The sequence below is a fragment of the Dipodascopsis tothii genome, assembly GCF_038497935.1.
Source record: "Dipodascopsis tothii strain CBS 759.85 unplaced genomic scaffold V1510scaffold_9, whole genome shotgun sequence".
Classification (NCBI taxonomy): Eukaryota; Fungi; Ascomycota; class Lipomycetes; order Lipomycetales; family Lipomycetaceae; genus Neoaidaea; species Neoaidaea tothii.
Window position 1 is genome coordinate 42,993 of NW_027117993.1, and position 21,403 is coordinate 64,395.

The window sequence follows — 21,403 nt, forward strand, 5'->3', positions numbered from 1 at the left end:
TTACCTGACATGGTCGTACGGCAGGCTTGGCTACGGTGTGCTTGCGGCGGTGCCTGGCATGCCCCAGACTCGGCGTCGCGCCAGTGGGCTACGCGCGAACGTAGACGCCGCAGTGGTCCGTGAGCGACCGCCTAGCGGACCGTAAAGGAGGGAGTGGACAGCAAACGGCCGGTGGCTTGCCCGCGCGCGGGCGGTCAACCCTATCGGCGAGTAGGTTAAGGACCAGACCGCGACCCAATAGAATGCGTAGCCACTGCGCCGGCAACAACTAGATCGACCCAGCCCGATCAAGACTGACTGCAGCGGTAGCCAGTGGATCGCGCCTCCTGCAGCAGCCGGCGTAACCAGGATATTTATCCTCAGATCTCGCAGGCTGGATCGACGGGTCGGCACCAGCCAGCCATGGTCGCGGCCCGCAAGCTGGCAGCGCCGCTAGACAGCGACATACGCTAAACAGCCGGGGGGCGCCATGCCTAATGGCCGTAGAGTTCGGCCCAGCCCCGCGGCCGGCGGCGTTGCCAGGGGGTGGTCTCCCACCGGAGACGCCACTGGCGGCCCCGGCTGCCGGCCACTACGCTGCCTGGTGGCATCCACCGGGGTCAGAGGCCGGCGGGCCCGGCGGGCCCGGCTGGTCCCGGCTAACAAGCATGCTCGTCGGGCCGCAGCACGACGCCAAGACGCGGGCCGCCGTTGGGCCGGGCTCGAGCCGGCGCGTTCCTGTCGCCAATTGGTCGCGCAGACTGCCGACGGTCATGCCGCGGCATGACGGCCAGACCAGTCCCCCCGATCGGCGCTCGCGGTCGCCGAGGTCCGGCAGGAGAAGCCATGCCGCGGCCTAGCGGCCGATCGGCCGAGTCAGTAATTGAGTCATGTGACGCGAGCAGGCTCGCCAGCTAGCGATCTCGGACCACGGGCATGAGTCTCCAGGCCTGAGCGCTCGTGACCGGTGGGGCGCTGGCAGCGGCTGGCCGACTCAGGAGTGCGGCGCCCCTATATGCGCACGGTCACTGCATGCACGCCCCCTATTTCGCGCGCGGTCCATAGCATGCACGCGACCGGTTGTGGAGCACGCTGAACAGACTAAGGCCGGACTTGGCTACGGTCCCGCAGCGACGGGCCGCGCAGCTGCATTGTACAGGAGCGGCCGTGCAGCTGCAGATGGGGACTTGGCGCCGCGCAGGTCAGACCTTGGCCAACAGCGATACGGCGGCCACGCCGCGGGCCTGCGGCCGTGCGGCGAAATGCCGGTGCAGCTGGCAGGCTGTAAAGTGGATCGCGTCCGGGGCGGGGCCGGGGGGGTGGGAGGGGCAGGCTACGGTGGCCGCTGGCGCAGCGGCGGCGACCGCGGCAGCGACTGCTGGCGCCGGCGGGCGGCTGACAGCGGCTGACAGCGGCTGACAACCGCCGGCCGGCAAACAAACAGTCCCCGCCGGATCAGCCGCCGCAGACCGCGGCCGGCCACCACGTAGACTCGCGCGCGCCGCGGCGGTCCCTGCTGACCGCGGACAGCTTGTCCGCGTGTGGCGACCGCCGCAGCCGCCGACAGACTCCCCCCAGACGCTGCAGGGGCCGTGGACAGCGCCCACGGCGGCGTCAGTGCCAGCGGACGGCGGCCGCTAGGTGCCGGCGATGGCTGGCCGCCGCGGACGGCGTCAGGAGGCCGCCGGTAGGCAGCGCAGCGGTCGGTGCGCTCTCTTCACCAGTCTCGACATCAACATTGCCTATGTACAGTCCAATGCTGGCCACTAGGAGACCACGCAGGACTTGTTGGCGTCCTCGCCTGGGTTCTGGAAGCGCTCGATCTCGGCTATCAGGAGCTCAAAGGCCTTGGCTGGTCGGTCAGCACATCCGCGCACAGCTGTGGCACGCACCTATGTTGGCATTGTGACGCGCGCTCGTCTCGACGAACGGGCACGAAAACTGCGCCGCCAGGGCCTTGCCCTCGGCAGTCTCGACTTTCCTGTCGTCAGCGCTGGCGGGGGCCGGACTCACCTCTGGGCGCCCAGATCGGACTTGTTGCCCACAATCACCATCGGCACCGAGTCGGAGCCCTGGGGTCAGCGCAGCGCGCGTGCGCACACGTACCGAGATATTCAGAATCTTGTCGCGCATGGTCGTGATCATGTCGAACGACGCCCGCGACGTGATGGAGTACACCAGCACGTAGCCGTGCACGCCGATCGAGTGCTTGTGGTTCATGATACTGAACTCGTCCTGCGGTCAGCTCGCCCCGGCCCGGCACGCACCTGGCCCGCAGTGTCTAAGATCTCAGTAGCATAGTCCTGGCCCTTGTACCGGATGATCTTCGAGAACTCGTTCTCGATGGTCGGGTAGTACGACTCCACAAAGTGCTCCTCCACGAACTGCACCGTCAGCGACGATTTGCCAACGGCCCGCGATCCGACCACCGCGATCTTGCGCGCTCTAGTCGGAGCCATCTGTTCTGCCGCTGCTGCTGTGATGTGCTGCTCGATCCGGTGTGAAAACAAGCTGGGAAAAATCGCACGTCGCCCTACCACCACTGGCGGCCTATCGACTACCCGCCATTTGCGATTATATACTTTTTAAACGAGCTCTAGCCAGAGACGACGCTGCCGCCGGCCGACTAGCACGCTACGCCTGCCGGTCCAATCTGGAGCCCCAGACGGCCCTAGCGGCCGGCCCGCGGCAGCGTCCTGCAGCCTGGCGCGCGCAGGCGCGAGCGCGCCGCCGCGCCCGCCTCATGCGCTCATGCGTTGCGGCCGGCCCAGCCGCCGGAGAGGCCACCACGGGGCCGCGCCGAGCCGCACGCGGCCCGCGGCGGTGCCGGCCGGCCGCCTGCGGGCCCGCCTCGGCATGTCCGTCCGCGGGCTGGCCGCGCGCTGCCGTCAACAGCCGGCGCCTGTGGCCCGGCCGCCGCCAGCGCACGACCCCTCTGCAGCGGCCTATGTTGCCGCTTTGGACACGCCGCCGGTTACGGCCGGCTATGGTCGCGGCCGCCCTCGGCCCGCCGCGCCAGCTCGTAGCTCCTGCGCCCCGTGCACGCACGCTGACGACGTGCCCGCCGCCCGGCCGCGCGCGGGTGGGGCTCCGGCACGCAGCCGTCAGACGGTGGCGCTGGCCCTGACAGCACGAGTCAGCCCCCCGTCGTCTGGTCTATCGACCGCCGCCGGCCCGGGCGCCCCTGCCAGGCCTCCTGCCGCCGCGGCGCAGCCGAACGGTCTGGAGGCACCGTTCGCGCCATCGCGACGCAATCGGCTACGCGGCAGCTAGCGCCCGTGGGCTCGTCTCGTCCGGCCGCCGGCCGGCTCGTCCGACCGGGCGAGCCGCGCTAGCTGCAGCCGGCCACTACGCCGCACCACGTGCGGCGCGCCCGCCCGTCACGCGCCCGCGCCGTCACGCGGCCGTCACGCCCCCCGGCCGCCCGCCGGGCCATACGCACCGGGGTATCCCGCCGCCGCCGCCTGCGCGCGTCGGCGGCTGCGCACGGCGCTTGTTGGCGTGCTGTAGCCGGCTGCCAGCCGCGGCGCCCGCCAGCCTCGATCTGGCCGCGACTTGGCGCGGCGGCTTGCCGGACCGGGCAGCGCTTGCCGCGCGGCACGTCCGACGGTGCGGCTGGGCCGCTCAGGGGTCCCGCCGCACGGGATGCGGCTCGCCCCTGAGCGCCACCGCCGTGGCGTCGAGCCGCACAGCGTGCGGCGTCGGCCCCCGCCGAGCCGCCCCGGGAACCCGCTCGGCCTACCCCCGCTAGCGCGGCTGCCTTTTATACTCCGGACGCCGACACGGCCGGCCACGACGCCATGACGACCACGACCGAGCCCTCCAGCGCCGAGCCCATCGAGCTCTGGCGGTACGACGCCCCCGACAAGACACAGGCCGCGGCGTTCATGGCCGCCGTGAACGCCCAGCACGGTCTGCAGCTGAGTACGGACGTCGCCGGCCGCCCTGACACCAGAATCCTACGAAGACCTCTACGCGTGGTCCATCGCCGAGATCGGCCCGTTCTGGGAGGCCGTCTGGGCGTTCACGCGCGTCGTTGCGCCGGTCGCCGGTCCGGCGCTCGGCGCGGACAAGCCGGCCGGGCCGGTCCCCCGCCGGGCGTTCTTTCCAGAGGCGCGTCTGTCGTACGCACAGAACCTACTCTTCCCCGAGCCAGCGCCCGATCCGACTGCGACGGCCGTGCATTCGGTCACCGAGGGCGCGCGCGAGACCGTCACGTGGGCCGATCTGCGCGAGCGCGTCCGGCGGGCGGCCAATGCCATGCGCGCGGCCGGCGTCAAGACGGGCGACACGGTCGCCGGTTACGTCAGCAACAACGTCAACACGCTCGTGTATGTGCTGGCTGCGTCCGCGCTGGGCGCGATCTGGTCGTCGACGTCGTCCGAGATCGGCGCGGTCTCGGTCGTCGAGCGGCTGGCGCAGATCGACCCGGTGCTGCTGGTGGCCGACAACGCGACCATGTACAACGGCAAGACGTTCGACAACACGCCCAAGCTGGCCGAGATCGTGCGCGCGCTGCCGAGCCTGGCGGCCGTCTTTGTGTCGCCCACGTTCCCGGTCGCGGTCGACCTGGAGGCGCTGCGGCCGGCCAAGGGCGTCGCGCAGCTGTTCGACGCGCGCACGGCCGACGCCGGCGGCCCCGAGCTCGCGTTCGAGCTCCTGCCGTTCGACCACCCGCTCTTCATCGTCTACTCGTCCGGCACGACCGGCAAGCCCAAGTGCATCGTGCATGGCCAGGGCGGCACGCTCCTGCAGCACAAGAAGGAGCATTGCATCCACCTCGACTTCCGTCCCGGCGACGTCTTCTTCCAGTACACGACGTGCTCGTGGATGATGTGGCAGTGGCAGATCTCGGGGCTGGCGTCAGGCGCGACCGTCGTGCTCTACGACGGCTCGCCGTTCATGCCGGAAGGCGACCTGAGCATGTTCCGGCTGATTGACGAGCTCGACGTCAAGTACTTTGGCACGTCGGCCAAGTACCTGACGCTGCTCGAGCAGCACAATGCCATGCCGCGCGAGACGTACGCGTGCCGCGCGCTGGCGGCAATCACGTCGACGGGCTCGGTGCTGCCGCCGTCGACCTTCGACTACGTCTACCGGGCGTTCGGCCCGGTCCTGCTCGGCTCCATCACCGGTGGCACCGACATCCTGTCGCTGTTCGGCGCGCCGTCGTTCCTGCTGCCCGTGCACCGCGGCGAGATCCAGTGCCGCGGGCTGGGCATGGCCGTCGAGGTGTGGGACGCCCACGGCCGCGCGGTCGTCGACGCCCCCGGCGACCTCGTCTGCACCAAGCCGTTCCCGTGCATGCCCGTCATGTTCTGGAACGACGCCGACGGCGCCAAGTACCGCGCGAGCTACTTCGAGACCTTCCCCGGGGTGTGGCACCACGGCGACTTTGTCCAGCTGGACTCGCGCACCGGCGGCCTGCTCATGCTCGGCCGGTCGGACGGCGTGCTCAAGCCGTCGGGCGTGCGGTTCGGCTCGAGCGAGATCTACAACGTCGTGACCAAGGACTTTGCCGCCGAGATCGACGACTCGCTCTGCGTCGGCCGCCGCCGGCCCGACGACACGGACGAGACCGTCGTGCTCTTCGTCAAGCCCGCCCCCGGCGTCGCGTTCTCGGACGCGCTCGTCGACCGGCTCCGGCGCGCCATCCGCACGCAGCTCTCGGCTCGCCACGTCCCCGGCATCATCGCCGAGACGCCCGCGATCCCGTACACGGCCAACGGCAAAAAGGTCGAGACCATCGTCAAGGGCATCGTCTCGCGCACGCCCTTCCGTGTCGGCGCCAGCGTCGCCAACGCCGAGTGCCTGGACTGGTACCAGGCCTGGGCCGACGCCAACTAGCCGCTGTATATACGGCCGTGCCGCACGGCGCCTGTTGCTATAGACCAAAGAAAGAACTTCATTGCGTATAGCTACTCGAGCCCCAGCTCCTCCTCGTCCAGCTCCTCATCCAGGTCGCTGCCGTCGTCCGCCATGTTCCGCTTGGTGTCGAGTTCGCCCGACTCGGACGCGTCGATCCACTCGCTGTAGACGTCGACGGGGACCGACAGTGCTGCCGTTAGTGCGGCCCGGCCCGTGCGCTTACCGTTGGTTTGCGTCTGGAAACTCTGGCCGCAGACCTTGCAGTTCAGGAAGCCCACCTTGAGCTTCTTGTCGATCCGGCAGATGACGCTCTTCTCGTGGTTACAAAACAGACACGAAAACACTGTCGGCAGCGGCTCGCGCTTGGCTGCCTTCTGCGGTGTCCGGGTCGATTTCTTCCGTTTTCCCTGCTGGTCAGTGCCATCCATTGTGCGCGCCGTCGGGCCGGGCGCCGGGCGGCGACCGCGCAAACGTACCATGGTGCCGGCGGGTGCTGATCTCGCGGTCGACGGTCCGATCGCGGGCGAATTTTCACCAACGGCACGCACAAGTGCGGCGCCGCGCGGCGCTGTGCGGCGCACCGACGGCACGGCACTACGCCCTAACCCTGTGTACCCGCGCCGCACCTCGTGCGGCTCTGATTCGAGCCCGCAGCCCTAGCCCTGTGCGGCTCGCCTGCGACCCGTCCGGCCGCGCTGTTACTGCATGCCGGGCCGGCCGGGCCGCCGGCCGCCGTAGGCCAGACAGTTCACGCGCCTGTCTGGCCACCCAGCGACCGCACCCGCGCTCACGAGCCGCCGCCGGCGCAGCGAATCGCGGCGCAGCGTTGGCGACGCGGTGGCCTACGTCATCGGCCGTCCCATGAACTACCCCGCGGCGTCTCGAGCCCCGTGTCCGCGCCCGTGGTTGGCGGGCGCTGCACACTTGTGGCCCAGAGGTCGCACTTGGCTCTGTTGGCCAGCCCGGGAATGTGCGCAGCCGACGGGCGCTGCCAGATCCTGACAGATCAGCGCCGGCAGCGTGGTTATCGCAGTATCTGGTGAGCTGCGCTAGTGGTGCGGACTGCCCAACGCAGGCTAGCGCAGAACCAGCTGTTTGGATAAGCCGGGCTCGGCTCAGATATCGCAGCCCAGCGCAGGCCCTCGCGGCACAGGCGTTAGCAGCAGCCGCAGTCGCCGTGCGGGCGGCCGTGTCACGCCAGCCGCGCTATCTCGTCCGCGCCAGCCCGCCGAGGTCAGATAACCGCCCGGTGTGCTAGTAGCGTCCAAGCCGAAACTGGTTGCCGTGGCCGACGGCCACGGGTTCTAGCGCCGCGGCGGTGAGTCACGTCTCATGCGGCGCCGCCGCCGCCGCGGGCGTGTGGGCGGCGCAGCAAGCACGCACCAGGCGCTCCCGATGGCCATCGTCATGCCGTTCGGGTGGCGCCGGCGCCGAGCGGACGCACGCCCTCGCGCGGTGCGAGCCAACTCGTCGGCGCGGGCACCTCACGACCACGCGGTCGCAGCGCACGAGGTCGTGACAACTCGTGGCCTGGGAGCAGGGTGGTGACTGGCCGGCGGCGATAAGGATCGGCACAGTCGCGGCGGCGCGCGAGCTCTGCCGCCCCAAGTGCACCGCGCTTTGACGTCTATGGCGCATTCTGCCGCGCGCCATATCTGGAACGGGCCCGACACGGTCTAGGGACCGCCCCCCCAACGCTCGTGGCCCGAGCCGGCCTGAACCTAACCTGTGCCGGCCGCGCGCACTGGAATGGCCCAGAATGCCGTCCGGCGGCGCGCGGTCGTTTTCGCGATACGAGATATCGGGCGAGCTAAGCCTGGGAAATGAGCAGCCGACGGCTCCGCGCCGCGCGCCCGCGGCGCCTGTTCTGGCTAGCAACAGGCTGATAAGTCGGGCAGCCACGTTTGGCCAGGCAGACAAATCGCCGGAAGCTAGCACACATGGCGCGCGGTCGGGGTCATCCCAGCTAACCCGTTGTGCCGGGCATGCCTCGAGAACAGACCGCACGCACCGGGATTTGTCTATAAATACAGGCCCGATTTCCCACTCTTGCTTCCAGTCCCGTATCTTACTCGAGTTATTTCATTTTCTCTGTACGATTCTCGCCGTGCTCTCTCTTCTCTGAACTCTTTGGCTTGCTTTTCTGGATCTTCCGGATTTCTGATCAGAAGAACTTGCGATATGTGTCCCTCCTCGGAGACCCCGGACATCGCGGCCTCGCTGGGCCACATCCTCACGGCCCTGCAGTCGCTGCAGAGCGACTACAAGACCCTGAGCGCCAAAGTATGTCCTGCTGTGCCGGCACACGCGGTATCTTGTGGATATCGCGGGGGCCGGGCAAGAGCATCAAGAGTATGGTAGTTTGTAGACGTGTCCCAGATACACTGAACCGGTCGAGCACATCTCCGGGTGTGGTCATTGCGTTTGCTGCGTCGCAAGCGTCCCTCGGGACGTGCGCTGCGTTCGCTGCGTTTGTCCGTTTCGTGCGTTCGGTCGTTTCGTCCGTGCGGTGTCCGTCATCGTTCGCCGTTCCGTCCGATTCGTCATGGGCTCGTCGGTTAACTGCGTGTGTCTGGATCCGTCTACTCTCTGTCTGTGTGTGGTTTAGTGGCTGCGCCCGATGGCGTGGCGCTAGCCGCTTGTCGCCACCGCATTTCCGCTCTCAAGGCTCTTGCCCTGTGGCTTTGCTACGTTTGGTCGCGTGCATGGTGCTAACACCGCTTCTAGATCGCCTCGTCCGACGCGCAGACTAAGGCCACGCTGCAGGACCTCGATGCCCGTTTGACGACGGTGCAGTCGGTTGGCAACCTTGTCAGCAACCTGTCATTTACCGTGTCTGCACCTAACTCGATTGTGGCGCCTTCGGTTACTTCCGAGCCTAGCCCGCCCCTTTCGCCAGAACTGCTGGCGACGATTCCGCGCGATGCGGAGCCGCCGGTGGCTGACAAGACGCCCGCCAAGAAGAAGAACGACCTGAGGTAAGCCGCACGCGCCGCACGCGCCACACGGCCCCTGAGCCGCACAGAGCCCTGCTGACCTCCAGCGAACTTTGGGGCAAGCGCGTCGTCCTGGCCACGTACCCCGGCCAGTCTGGCATCAACCCGCTGCCGCTCAAGTGGGGTGCCGCGGACCCCCGCGAGCGCGGCCCGATCGTCGTCTCGCGGCTGAAGACGTCCATGAAGCTCCGCAACGCCATTGGCGCGCACTCGGGCTCGTACGGCGTGTACCACGCGCTCGCCGTCGCCATCTCCGAGCTCAAGTCGGACCACAAGGCCGACTTCACCAACACCGAGCCGGCGGTCACGATCGGCCCGTACCCGCAGTGGGGCGACGCCGAGAAGATCGTGTCTATGGACCCGTTCGGCCACCTCGCGCCGTGGCTCTACAAGGACTACATCGACGGCCGCAACATCGAGATCCGGCCGTCGATCGCTGTGACCAAGGCGCACATGCAGCTCGCCGAGATCGCTCAGGAGGTCAAGGACGGCACCATGAAGGTCGACGGCAAGATCGTGCTGAACGAGCAGGGCGACCTCGCCGTCACCAAGTTCGCCGTCGAGCCCGTGTGGTACCTGCCGGGCGTTGCCAAGCGCTTTGGCGTCGACGAGGGCACCCTGCGCCGCGCGCTGTTTGAGGACACTGGCGGCTCGTACCCCGAGCTGATCACCCGCCCGGATATCAAGGTGTTCCTGCCGCCGATCGGCGGCATGACCGCCTACGTCTTTGGCGACCCCAAGAAGATGTCCGACCCCAACTGTCGGCTGGCCCTGCGCGTGCACGACGAGTGCAACGGCTCGGACGTGTTTGGCTCCGACATTTGCACGTGCCGCCCGTACCTGATCTTTGGCATTTCCGAGGCCGTCAAGGAGGCTCAGGCCGGCGGCTCCGGAGTCGTCATCTACTTCCGCAAGGAGGGCCGCGCGCTCGGTGAGGTCACCAAGTACCTGGTCTACAACGCGCGCAAGCGCATGGGCGACAGCGCGGCCGAGTACTTCACGCGCACCGAGAACATCGCTGGTGTCAAAGACATGCGCTTCCAGGCGCTCATGCCCGACATCCTCCACTTCCTGGGCATCAAGAAGATCGACCGGATGTTGTCCATGTCGAACATGAAGCACGACGCCATCGTCAGCCAGGGCATCCCCATCTACGAGCGCGTGCCTATCCCCGACGAGCTGATCCCGCCGGACTCGCGTGTCGAGATTGACGCCAAGATCCACGCAGGGTACTTCACCGACGGCAAGATCCCGTCTCTGGACGACCTGACCTCGGTCAAGGGTCGCCAGTGGGAAGACATTGAGCACTAGATCCGACATTTTGTACAATATGGCATTGGGCTCATCCAGGACCGTTGCGACGGCCTGCTATTTATGGAACATAGTAATTGACGTCAGTTTTTCATAATGCTCGGCTGTGCCTGCCTCCGGGCTACACAGCCATCAGCGGCTCAGGCAGGCATTGCTGCCCAGAACAACCGAGTCGACGTCAATGCTTGCGTGGCCTCGGCCTTGGCTCTCTTTGTCCAGCGTATACGTCAGAACGAGTGGTGTTCGTTGACGATAACGGCGGGGCGTCGCGTGGCTAGTGCTCGTCGCTAAAGCCAAAATCCGTTGTTAAGCTACAACGGGACAGCCAGGCCATCGCCAGCACATTAACATCGGCGGCTGTGCAGGACGGCTAGCTACCTGCACGCAGACGTGACGATGTATGGCAGCAGGCCACGCGGCCGCGCGTTCAGTGACGGCTGGCTGCGTTAGGTGCCAGGTTGAGCCGGGCGGAGCCGCCGGGGCCTTGGGTAGGATCGGCCCGCACGATCATGAGCGGGTCACGGCTGACCCATGACCCGCGCGCCAGGTCACGCGATGCCGGCCGCTAACTGCCGGTGGCAGGCGGGTCCCACCGTAGCGCAAACCGGGTCTCATCGACAGTGTGGCACAAGCCGACCTGGCCCGGACGCTAGTCTAGTAGGCTGCGGCGCAGCTGAATGCGAGCCAGTTGCTCAACTGTAGCAGGCCAATTGAGCTCGGCTGGCCTCGGCGCCAGCGAACCTTACCGTCGGCAGTGGCTGCAGCCGCGTTGTCGATCCCCGGAGCCTGGACGGCACATCCGGGCATGCCGGCAGCCGCAGCTCGTCGGAAGCGCCGGTACGTAGCGTGCGGCCGGGGCCGCGCCCGCTGCGGTCGAATGCTAAACTCCGCGGATCGCCGTTAGTGCGAGTCACGGGCACCGCGGTCCGGGCACGACGGCTAACGGCTGGCGCGGCAGCGGACTGATGGCGGCGCAGCGAGCCGCACGAGCCGCACGAGACCGCCACGCAGCTGACGCGGCCACCGAACCGCAGGCAACGCGGCGCCACCCGCGTCGCTACGTGGCCTCTGGAGCTGTGCGGCACGGCGCAGCGCGGGCGCGGCGGCACTGCGCCTGCTGCTGCGCCCCATCACGTGACTTATTTGTGCGGCGCGCGTCGGTTTGTTTGTTTGTTCCGGCCCGGCCCTAGCCGACTCCAGCAAGCGCTGCGGCCGCAGCGCGAGCACCGCCACAAGGGATACTTGGAGAGGCAAATAGGAGCAGCCCGTCTAGAGGCCGCTGTGGCAAAGCTGCATGAACGTGGCGTTATGCGCTTATGTGCGCCCCTACGGCCTCTAGTAGCCAAGCAGGGCGCAGACCGGAATGACGGCCGCAGCCACATCCAGCCACAAGTGTCACCCCAATCACTCCTATCACTGGCATAGGGTGCTGAGAACTACTGAGCACGGTTTATCACAGCCGATAGTGGGCATATATTATCGCACAGCCGGTTACTAATTATAGCGTATATGCTGTCACGTATTTCCCAATCGAGTATGTCGGCCTTGCTAAAGCAAACAGGTGGCAGACACAACGAAAGGCAGAGGACACATAGACGCCAAACAAGTGCTTGGCCGCCCTTTCGTTCAGGCCTCCTCCCCCCTGTGGTCTTTCTTAGGCTTTCTAATACTTCTACTTGCTGCTTCCTTTCTTCTCTCTTCTCTTTTCTCCAACCTAGACAGCTTTTTTTTATTACCATACAAAGCGAAAGACATCAAAATGGAAGGTAAGCATCAGACAGCCGGCGGGTAGGCAGGCTCGCTTGTGTGGATGCGTGATGGATGGATGGATGGCTGCGCGTGCCGTTGCGGGGACTCCGACGGAGCCGGCAATTGCGGGCGCAGTCAACGTCGGCACGGATGGCTTCGGGCGGATGCATCAGCGGACCGGATGGATGTGTCCGCGGTCATTCCCGATGGCCAGCGAGTGGGCCGGCAGATGCCGGACAGCAATTGGCCTATCCATCCACGCGCGTAACCGCGAACGCACGCCGCAATCCATCGGCCGACGGCAATCCGCGCCGGCCGATGGCCTGCTCGGAGCACAATAATGGATTGAATGAATGCTAACGCAATTCTAGACGAAGTCGCTGCGGTATGTGCTTCCGAGTAGACCCGGACCGGTGGCCCCGCTTAGGCCGCGCCCCTGGGGCTGACAGCTGGGTCGCACGGTGCCGGTGCAGCCGTGACCCTCCTGGACTGCGGCACATTGTGCAACAGGACTAACGTTCGCAGCTCGTTATTGACAACGGATCCGGCATGTGCAAGGCCGGATTCGCCGGAGACGATGCTCCCCGTGCTGTCTTCCCGTCCATTGTCGGTCGTCCCCGTCACCAGGGTATGTGCATGACTGAAGCGCAACGCTGATCAACAGGCATCATGGTCGGCATGGGCCAGAAGGACTCGTACGTTGGAGACGAGGCCCAGTCGAAGCGTGGTATCCTCACCCTGAGATACCCCATCGAGCACGGTATCGTCACCAACTGGGACGACATGGAGAAGATCTGGCACCACACGTTCTACAACGAGCTGCGTGTCGCTCCCGAGGAGCACCCCGTGCTCCTGACGGAGGCTCCCATCAACCCCAAGTCCAACCGTGAGAAGATGACCCAGATCGTCTTCGAGACGTTCAACGCGCCCGCCTTCTACGTCTCGATCCAGGCCGTTCTGTCGCTGTACGCTTCGGGCCGTACGACTGGTATCGTCCTCGACTCGGGTGACGGTGTTACCCACGTCGTCCCTATCTACGAGGGTTTCTCGCTGCCCCACGCCATTCTCCGTGTCGACATGGCTGGCCGTGACCTGACCGACTACCTCATGAAGATCCTGGCCGAGCGTGGTTACACCTTCTCCACCACGGCCGAGCGTGAAATCGTCCGTGACATCAAGGAGAAGCTCTGCTACGTCGCCCTCGACTTCGAGCAGGAGCTCCAGACCGCCTCGCAGTCGTCGTCGCTCGAGAAGTCGTACGAGCTGCCTGACGGACAGGTTATCACGATCGGCAACGAGCGTTTCCGCGCGCCCGAGGCTCTGTTCCACCCCTCGGTCCTCGGCCTCGAGGCTGCTGGTATCCACGAGACCACCTTCAACTCGATCATGAAGTGTGACGTCGACGTCCGTAAGGACCTGTACGGCAACATCGTCATGTCGGGTGGTACCACCATGTACCCGGGCATCGCCGACCGTATGCAGAAGGAGATCACCGCTCTTGCGCCTTCGTCGATGAAGGTCAAGATCATCGCTCCCCCGGAGCGCAAGTACTCGGTCTGGATCGGTGGATCCATCCTGGCGTCGCTCTCGACCTTCCAGCAGATGTGGATCTCCAAGCAGGAGTACGACGAGTCTGGACCTTCCATTGTCCACCGCAAGTGCTTCTAAGCGCTCTGCGGCGAATCTGCTTAAAGGTATTGTGTCTTTTTGCCGGTGTAGGCTACAGTTGGTTTAGGTTTATCAAGTTCTCCTGTTTTATTTTATTATCTACTACCACATGATATGAGAAAAGAATTGAAACTTCGTATTATTTTTTTGTAACTTGTTTTTTCATGACGAAAAAAGAATGCGTATATAAATACTTGATATCTCTGGTGGTCGTGAGCTCCTGGGCGGCATTGAGGCTGCTCGGTGCTTAGTTGGTAGTGACGCGCGCGCTTTGCGCGGATGTTGGCACGGTTCGAACGACCCGTTATCGGCCTATATCGATATCATCCCGGCGCGTAGCTCCTTGGCCGCTCGCTGCCATACGTCTGCGCAATCTCGGCGCCTCTTTCGCAGCCGCAATAGATGACTGATCGCCAGGCGCGCGCCTGCGGACGCCAGCGAGTGCGCGCGTGCCCTCGCGTGCGGCGACACGGTTTCGGTAGCTGCGGCCGCGCCGCCCCGCGTGCAGCCAGGTCCAGGCCTGTGCGGCTGGTGCTGCCGCCGTGCCCGTTTGCGCAATCGTCTTAACACGGCTGGCTACAATTGGCCGGCGAAGACCGCGGCACAGCCCGGGCGGCGTGGAACGTACGCCTATCAGGTTCTGGCCGTGTCTGGCCCGACCACGGCCTACTTAGCTCGGGCTGTCAATTGTGCGGCCCGACGGGCGGCCCAAGCCGACCTCGGCCGTCATGTTCCTCCGTATCCTTTCCGGTGCAGCTGGCGCGACCTGGCGCAAGCCTATGCGTGTCTGGTGCGACCGATGAGTATGCGGGCGGCGTACGGTAGCCAATTGGTCGCTAGTGCACACCGGCGGCCGTGCCGTTTGACGTGCTGACTGACAGCCCCGATAAGACCAGCGTTTCGCCGGCGCGGACGACTAGCAACCATATCCAGACCGTCCCCGGCGCCCAGCGGCCGCGGCCGCGCGGCTACGGCAACGCCAGTCTAGCGGCGCCCGGCCAAGATACGCCGGCGGGGGCTGGGGTCCCTGCATGCAGCCGGGGCTCCGCAATGCAGCGGCTCCGCAATCGTAGCCGGCGGCGCAATGGCCTCGTATCAGCGGGGCTGTGGCGGCGTGGAGCGGCCGGTTTCAGTTGCCATAGCAACGCGCCGCGCCGTCTGCGGCTCGCGCGTGCCTTATCATGCACCGCCGCGTGGCCTCGCCGTCCCGAGCAGCCTGGGCAGCCGGCGGCCGCAGCAGCAGTCCGCACGCGGCGGAATTGCAGCGACGACTGCAGGGCTTGCGCGCCGCCGGCCAAACGTGGCCGATTGCGGCCGCGAGGCCGGCCAGCCGCCGGCGTCTGCTGGCGGTCTCGGATCATCGGCGGTTGCCGACCGACCATGGTCCTCAGCCGCCGGGCAAAGCCAGCACCCCGTGCCAGCCAGATGGCGCACGCGCGGCCGATCGAGCTGGGCGCTCGCGCGCACGGGTGGAGCGCACTGGCTAGAAATGCACGGTTTCAGCGGGTTACAGGTTATGGCTATAGTAACTAGTGGCCGTGATACCTGACCCGGCCGCTAGTACCGCCCTGATCGACCCTGACAAGTGCCACCAAGATAGATCCGGGCGCCGCGCTTGGCCGCCGTTGGAGGCGCGGGCCGGGGTGCCGCCGGTGGCCGACGCGCCCTGGGGCGTCTAACTGGCTCAGGCGCGTCAGATCGGGGAGACCGCCGGCAAGCACTTTCGATGCCGGCCGACATCCAAAGTGCACGCGCCCAGGCGCAGGAGAGCGACCGCTCAGGGGCAGCCGCAACGTCTACACAGCCGCGGTCGGGCGGCTGCGATCGGCAAATCTGGCCTGGCCGACAGGATCGATCGAGCGGGCGGCGGGAGACCAGGTCGGCTGGGGCCGCGACCTGGTAAAATGCCGCCGGCGCGTCGCGACCAGGGCACTCGGCCAGCCCCGACCGGTGCGACCCGGTTTGGGTAAGGGTCTGGGCGCGACGAGCGGGTACCACCAGCAGTGCTGCAGGCCACGTACGGCGGGTGCTAGCGCCTACGCCCGCTCCAGCGGCATGACCGGGCGGCTGCGGCCGCCTAGCGGCCTGTTCAGCGCCACGATGCCCAGCTCCCATGCGTGTTTCACACGATTTGATTGCCTGGCAGCGAGTGCGTCGCGCGCGGCCGCCGCTGCCGGCACAGCCGGCAGCCAATGACGCATCTGCGCAGCGACGCAGCCGGCCGCACGGTTGCCTCGGCCGCACGCGAAGCACAGGAGATGGCAGCGCTTCGCGCGGCAATGGTAACCGCGGCACAAGAGCCGACGGCGGCAGGGTCTTCGATTTACCCGGCCGCATAACAGGGTCAGGGCTCTCGGTGTCCTCCCAAACAAGCAGGTAGACGAGTGCCGGAAAATACGCTGGCAGTCGCCGTCAGGGTCTAGCGCGCGCCGGACCCACGCTTCTGCAGCTGCCAAAGGCGGCAAACGAGAGCACTGTGACTAACTAGCGCGGCCGGAGCGCCACCGGCGCGTCCACACATACCGCCCACATAGGGGTGCCCGGTCGTACCGATTACTCATCCGGCCGCCAGCAGCCGTAGCGCTCATCTAGTCTCAGCGGTAGCCGCCTTTGGCGACTGACTAGCGCTGTCAGCCGCCAGGCCGAACCTGTAACGCGCGCTGCCGTCGGAGCGCATGCGATGGCGAGTAGCGTGACCACTAGCCTGTATAGGCTAGATATGTATGCACCACCGATACGCAGGCTAGCTCCGAGAAGCAAGGTCCCAAGTCAGTATGGTGTATCGTTACCCGCGCCTCCGCACTGTGTTTCTCGCTTGGTCGTATTTTGTCGTCTGCACAGTCTAGTCTCAAAACGGGAATAGGTTGCACACAGGCGGTTTCCGCACCTCTGTGGTGCCTAGATGCCGCCCGCGGTGCGCCCGCGGCAGGCGTCCGTCCCATAATCTAGCCTATTTGGGACGGTGCGTCCTTAATATTAACGTCCGTGGACTCTCCCAATAGGGTTACGGCGTTGCGCCGGCAATGACTAAGCCCTGATTGGTGTAGGGCGCGCTAGCACAGGCGCCGGCACCCTCTGGTCGCACTCGCCATGTTGACTTAAAGCTTTCGCGCGTTTTCGTCTGGTTGTCGGCCAGGCTTCTCCTCAGTCCAGAAACACTACTGCAGTCTGTCAAGTTGGGACAGTCCATAATCGAGGGCAGCCGCGGTGTCGAGCATATATATCGGCCAGATCGCTGCCTCCGACTCGCACGCTACCTTCCACCAAACCGCTTCCCATGACAGACACTACCCAGCTGACACGGTCGCTGACGAAACGGCTGAAGCGCCGATTCACGCTGCCACGCAGCCAGGCGCCTTCTGCTCCCGGACTTGCCCAGCTCATTGCGCCTTTGTCGCCGACATTTGGATCGAGCACTCCCTCGGTCGAAGCCGACGATGCAATTGCCTCCATCACAGATTTGACAGCCACGGAGGAGCCCCCGCGGTTAAGGCCTTCTCGGTCGTCATCGCTCTTCTCCGTCCATGCGTCGGACTACGCCAGACCGTCTTTCGATGTCTACACGGGCTCGACTGGCTCGACGTCCATGACCTCAGCTGTCTCGGGCGCCTCTGGAGCGCCTCCCACTCCTCTCTCTTCGGGTCCTTCTACACCCGAGAGTCTGCATGATGCGCCTTTCTTCGACGGTGTCGTCGATGCTGTTCCTGTCGCCGCCGAAGCCGCTGAGGCTCGCTTCTTTGCGGCGGTTGACGCCGAGGAGGCCCAAGCCGACGAAATGGCTCGCCAGATCCTGGCCAAGGTCAACGCATCTGAGGACGCCGCGCTTTGCTCGCGCGAGAAGGACGCCTGGTGGATCTAACCAGCTGTTCAACTACTACACATCGCCTAGACACTCATTTACAGACACTCATTTGCATATTTATCTGTCCATTCGGTCTGGACTATTGCATGTACATACCCGGGCAGGGAATCCGGTTTTTTTGTTCGGAGTTCGGTTTTTTTTGGTTCATAGACGGCAGTGCTGCCAATACATCATAGATCTTTTCATCCCTGCCCCTGTTGGCCGTTTGCCAGTGGCCGTTGTGGCCGTTTGACCCTGCGTCGCCCTGCGCAGGCTTACGCCCTGAGCCCCTGCTCGCAGCAAACTCCTGCGGCGCACGTGAATGTCATATGTTGTGATATTTGTGCCACAGTGATAAATATTTGTTCACGACCCACCGCTCGCCGTAACCGGTTACCCGTTACCCACCTAGCGTGGCGGGTTCCAGACCTTCTCTCGTGTTCTGGCGCCAGTGTAACCTAGAATGTATAACTTGAAACTCGCCCTAGTCAATGGACCTTAACCAGGTCAAGGAGTAACCCTGTAATTACCCTAGCCCTTGGTGTATACCTCGGCCGGCGTTCATGCTGGACTGGTCCTACGCTCGGCCAGAACCGCAGTCCAGGTCCAATGAGACAAAGAACGCCTTAGTATACGGCCTTCAGCATTGATAGTGCTCGTATGTTGTCTAAGGTGGCCTTCACTCGGCCGCTCGATGCTGCCAGTGACGGCCGATCTTGCCACTGCGTTGCGACCTGGCTGTGCCACTGTGGCGAGCGCCTAGTGTCAGGTCGGTCTGACCCGCTACAGGCGGGCCGGACACGCGATCTGGTCGCATGTTGCGTGTTCATACGTCCGATAGTTGTGCTACGACCGGAAATGCCGCCAGAAGAGCGGGGGGGACCAGCACTGCCTCGATAGCATGCAGTCTGCCGGACAACTGCGAGCGAGTCTTGATGACGGCCGTCGGGCCGACTCCTCGGCTAGAGGCGGCGTAGACCTGGTACCAAGTGGTATTGGCCGCGCCAGTTACGCTAGGGCACGGGCTCCGACGCTCCAACGCCCTAGGCCGTGCCGCAGATCGCTATCAGCCCTCGGGTAGACGACGCTGAACTCGAGGCCAGCTCTTTGGCCAGTTTGTCGCAGTGGACTCAGTGTCGCGTGGTCAGATCAGACATCAGGATGTCTACTGCAGTGGTCAACGGCTCGGCCCGAACGAGTCATTTGAACCGCTTAGACGCGTCCCGGCCCACACCCGCGTGCGCGCGCGCACGCGGCCCACACGCCACCGAACAGACGCCGCACAATGTGCGGCTCAGATGTGCCAGCGCATCGCGCCGCACCGGGCTCCACCGACTCGGCTGTCTCCGTCACGATTACGGCTGATCACAAGTTTGTCACGATGGCTGTACAGTGACAGAGCCAGTCACGCCGGGTCACGGTACCCGTCACGGCAGGCGGGTCCGGGAAGCCAAGCCAGAGCCCAAGAATTTGTGCCCCGTAAGCGCAAATCACATGAACCCAGTTCCAGTTCCACTACGCGTTATTTCACGGCAGTACACATCCATACATTATACTATAGACAACTGGCGAGATAGATCACGAGTAGTACCTACATGGTTAGTCAAACCGGTCGTCGCCCAGGAGTTCTCCGCTGGCGCGCGGCGGTTATGATCTGCAGCGCCAGCGGATCCACCAACTTACAGTTCCAAATTCATTCCGTTGTGGATCTCGTAGTCGGCAAGCGTAATGTGGTCCTTAAAGGTGGTGTATCTAGAGGTCAGATGGTGCACGGACGAGGCAGCCCAGTCAGGAAGGCCTCCCGTCAGGCGGCCAGCCGCTGATCCGGCTGGCGGACACGGCTAGCCGGAGATCCAGCAGAGCGGTACCTACCCTTTCTTCAGGACTGCTAGTCAGCGTTCGCTCGACACGCCCACCTACCGATTTTCTCAGGAGCAGTTCCAATCTGGGACGCGGCCAGCTTCTTGAAGTCACCGATGGTGTCGTCAGGAAGACACTGGAAGATCAGCCAAGCTCAACACCATGGACAGGCAGGATGGTAGTAAGACAATCCGCCCGGAGCAAAGCCGCCGATCGGTTTGTGTTTGCAACGCGGACGACCGGCGTTCCACCAGAAAGGCTCCTTGCTCGGCTCACTCACCTTAACGCGAATCTTCTTTCCAAGACTGTTGGGGTCAGCAAGCATGCCCCACCAGGCCCAAACCCGTGGCGGGGTATCTACAAGTAAGGCCCACGGTTCTGGATCCTGTGTCTATGCGCCAGCCGTGAGCCACTTACCGATCGTTGCAGACAACCTCGATCATGGTGTAGGTAGTGGTGTATGACGATATCAGACATCGAATTGGCAATAATGAGTCGAGGTTAGGGTTACAACGAGTGTACGAACGGGAACAAAGAGATCGAGCGTAGAGGCGTAGATTACCGCCCGCCGGGTTGATGTAGACAGGTGATCAGACAGCCAAGCAGAAACGGCGTCCGTCTGAATGCTCATGCAGGTGCATTGCTTTCTCAGATGCTCGATTAGGGCGACAATTAAGGGTGCAAACGCGATAGCACGCCAGCGGTCCGAACAGAAAGGAGACCGACTATGGCGTGCGCAGTCTACGCATCATTTGATAGTTACAGGAGATGCACTCCAAGAGCCGCATCAACAAGCGTAGGCACACAATTGAGTCGGGCGTAAAATCAATTATCTATATCTACATACATAACGGTCGTGAATTTATTCGTCCTCCTCCTCGGCCAGAAGCTTCTCGGCCTCGAGAGCAGCCATGCAGCCGGTGCCAGCGCTGGTGATGGCCTGGCGGTACTTCTTGTCCTGAACGTCGCCAGCAGCGAAGACACCGTGGACCGAGGTCTGGGCAGTGCCAGGCTTAGTGATAACGTATCCGTCCTCGTCAGTCTCCAGCTGGCCCTTAACGACCTGGGTAGCGGGGACGTGACCAATGGCGTAGAACAGACCGTTGGCCTCGAGCTCGGACAGCGAGTCGTCGACAGTCGACTTGATGACAAGCTTCGTCAAGAGCTTGTTCTCGCCCTTGGCCTCGACGGGGGCCGTGTTCCAGAGGACCTCGACCTTGGGGTGAGCCAGCAGCCGCTTGGCCATGATGTTGGAGGCACGCAGCTTGTCACGGCGGACCAGGACGTAGACCTTCGAGCCATACTTGGTCAGGAAGAGGGCCTCCTCGGCGGCCGAGTCACCACCACCAACGACAACAAGGGGCTTGTTGCGGTAGATAGGGACGGCACCGTCACAGACGGCGCAGGCAGAAATGCCGTACTGCCAGTACGTCTCCTCGCCAGGGATGTGGAGACGCTTGGCCGAAGCGCCGGTGGCAAGGATGAGAGTGTCGGCCGTGTTGGGCTCCTCCTCCTCGTTGTACTCAGTCCAGTACTTGAAGGGACGCGACGACAGGTCAACCTTGGAGATAGTCTCCGAGATGATCTCCGTTCCGAAGCGCTCCGACTGGGCACGCATGTTGTCCATGAGCTCGCCACCCATGATGCCCTGCGGGAAGCCCGGGAAGTTCTCAATCTTTTGTCAGCACGGAAAAACTCACGGGCTTACCTCAGTAGTCGTAGTCAGCTGGCCGCCCGCGGCAATGCCGTTGGCAAGCATGCCCTCGTACAGGACCGGCTTGACCTCGGCACGAGCCAGGTAGATGGCCGCAGTGTGAGCGGCAGGGCCCGAGCCTATCGTCAGAACGTCCATCGCATTGACTTACCGATGATGACGACCTTGGAGTGAGTCATTCTGTTCTGGTTGGAGGGCGAGGTGAGAAACGGCGATGCTAGTAACGCGGGCGAGACGGCAAAGCGGTTAAAGAGATTGCGTCGAAACACGGCTGTTAGCGATATGGTGAAGCGGCGGTGAGGGATGGGCAAGAGAGCGTCTTGCGAAGTGCCGGCGGCGTTTATATAGATGTCTGGATTTGATAGCCCGATGGTTAGTAGGCACCCAGCCAGACGGCCTATTATAAATGGCAATCAA

The 21,403-nt window shown here is 64.4% G+C and overlaps 7 protein-coding genes across 7 annotated transcripts; 3 read left to right on the top strand and 4 right to left on the bottom strand.

Moving 5' to 3' along the window:
* Positions 1-1,620: 1,620 nt before the first annotated feature.
* V1510DRAFT_414171 (small GTPase superfamily) lies at positions 1,621-2,573 on the bottom strand. Its single transcript, XM_066933367.1, has 5 exons — positions 2,247-2,573; positions 2,086-2,214; positions 1,993-2,051; positions 1,872-1,960; positions 1,621-1,831 (listed from the first exon to the last, which is right to left on the bottom strand). The coding sequence occupies exons 1-5, from the start codon at positions 2,436-2,438 to the stop codon at positions 1,746-1,748; spliced, it is 555 nt and encodes a 184-aa protein (XP_066789834.1). The 5' UTR covers positions 2,439-2,573; the 3' UTR covers positions 1,621-1,745.
* Positions 2,574-3,766: 1,193 nt separating this feature from the next.
* On the top strand, positions 3,767-5,900 carry V1510DRAFT_414173 (uncharacterized protein). Its single transcript, XM_066933368.1, has 2 exons — positions 3,767-3,903; positions 3,935-5,900. The coding sequence occupies exons 1-2, from the start codon at positions 3,780-3,782 to the stop codon at positions 5,824-5,826; spliced, it is 2,016 nt and encodes a 671-aa protein (XP_066789835.1). The 5' UTR covers positions 3,767-3,779; the 3' UTR covers positions 5,827-5,900.
* Positions 5,867-6,403, bottom strand: V1510DRAFT_414174 (transcription elongation factor Elf1 like-domain-containing protein). The gene is made up of 3 exons (XM_066933369.1): positions 6,324-6,403; positions 6,071-6,254; positions 5,867-6,037 (listed from the first exon to the last, which is right to left on the bottom strand). The coding sequence occupies exons 1-3, from the start codon at positions 6,324-6,326 to the stop codon at positions 5,898-5,900; spliced, it is 327 nt and encodes a 108-aa protein (XP_066789836.1). The 5' UTR covers positions 6,327-6,403; the 3' UTR covers positions 5,867-5,897.
* A 1,507-nt stretch (positions 6,404-7,910) lies between these two features.
* Positions 7,911-10,248, top strand: V1510DRAFT_414178 (GTP cyclohydrolase N terminal-domain-containing protein). Its single transcript, XM_066933370.1, has 3 exons — positions 7,911-8,130; positions 8,575-8,825; positions 8,891-10,248. The coding sequence occupies exons 1-3, from the start codon at positions 8,029-8,031 to the stop codon at positions 10,152-10,154; spliced, it is 1,617 nt and encodes a 538-aa protein (XP_066789837.1). The 5' UTR covers positions 7,911-8,028; the 3' UTR covers positions 10,155-10,248.
* Positions 10,249-11,764: 1,516 nt separating this feature from the next.
* Positions 11,765-13,772, top strand: V1510DRAFT_324250 (actin). The gene is made up of 4 exons (XM_066930791.1): positions 11,765-11,920; positions 12,275-12,288; positions 12,429-12,531; positions 12,568-13,772. The coding sequence occupies exons 1-4, from the start codon at positions 11,914-11,916 to the stop codon at positions 13,569-13,571; spliced, it is 1,128 nt and encodes a 375-aa protein (XP_066789838.1). The 5' UTR covers positions 11,765-11,913; the 3' UTR covers positions 13,572-13,772.
* Positions 13,773-19,059: 5,287 nt separating this feature from the next.
* On the bottom strand, positions 19,060-19,715 carry V1510DRAFT_402172 (ubiquitin-related domain-protein; the record flags this gene model as incomplete). Its single annotated transcript, XM_066932085.1, has 6 exons — positions 19,060-19,066; positions 19,096-19,164; positions 19,285-19,297; positions 19,333-19,408; positions 19,553-19,577; positions 19,690-19,715. The coding sequence occupies 6 exons, from the start codon at positions 19,713-19,715 to the stop codon at positions 19,060-19,062; spliced, it is 216 nt and encodes a 71-aa protein (XP_066789839.1).
* A 209-nt stretch (positions 19,716-19,924) lies between these two features.
* V1510DRAFT_324448 (uncharacterized protein) lies at positions 19,925-21,300 on the bottom strand. The gene is made up of 3 exons (XM_066930792.1): positions 21,138-21,300; positions 20,981-21,105; positions 19,925-20,947 (listed from the first exon to the last, which is right to left on the bottom strand). Exons 1-3 carry the CDS (start codon positions 21,163-21,165, stop codon positions 20,135-20,137), a joined length of 966 nt encoding a protein of 321 aa, XP_066789840.1. The 5' UTR covers positions 21,166-21,300; the 3' UTR covers positions 19,925-20,134.
* Between the last annotated feature and the right edge of the window lie 103 nt (positions 21,301-21,403).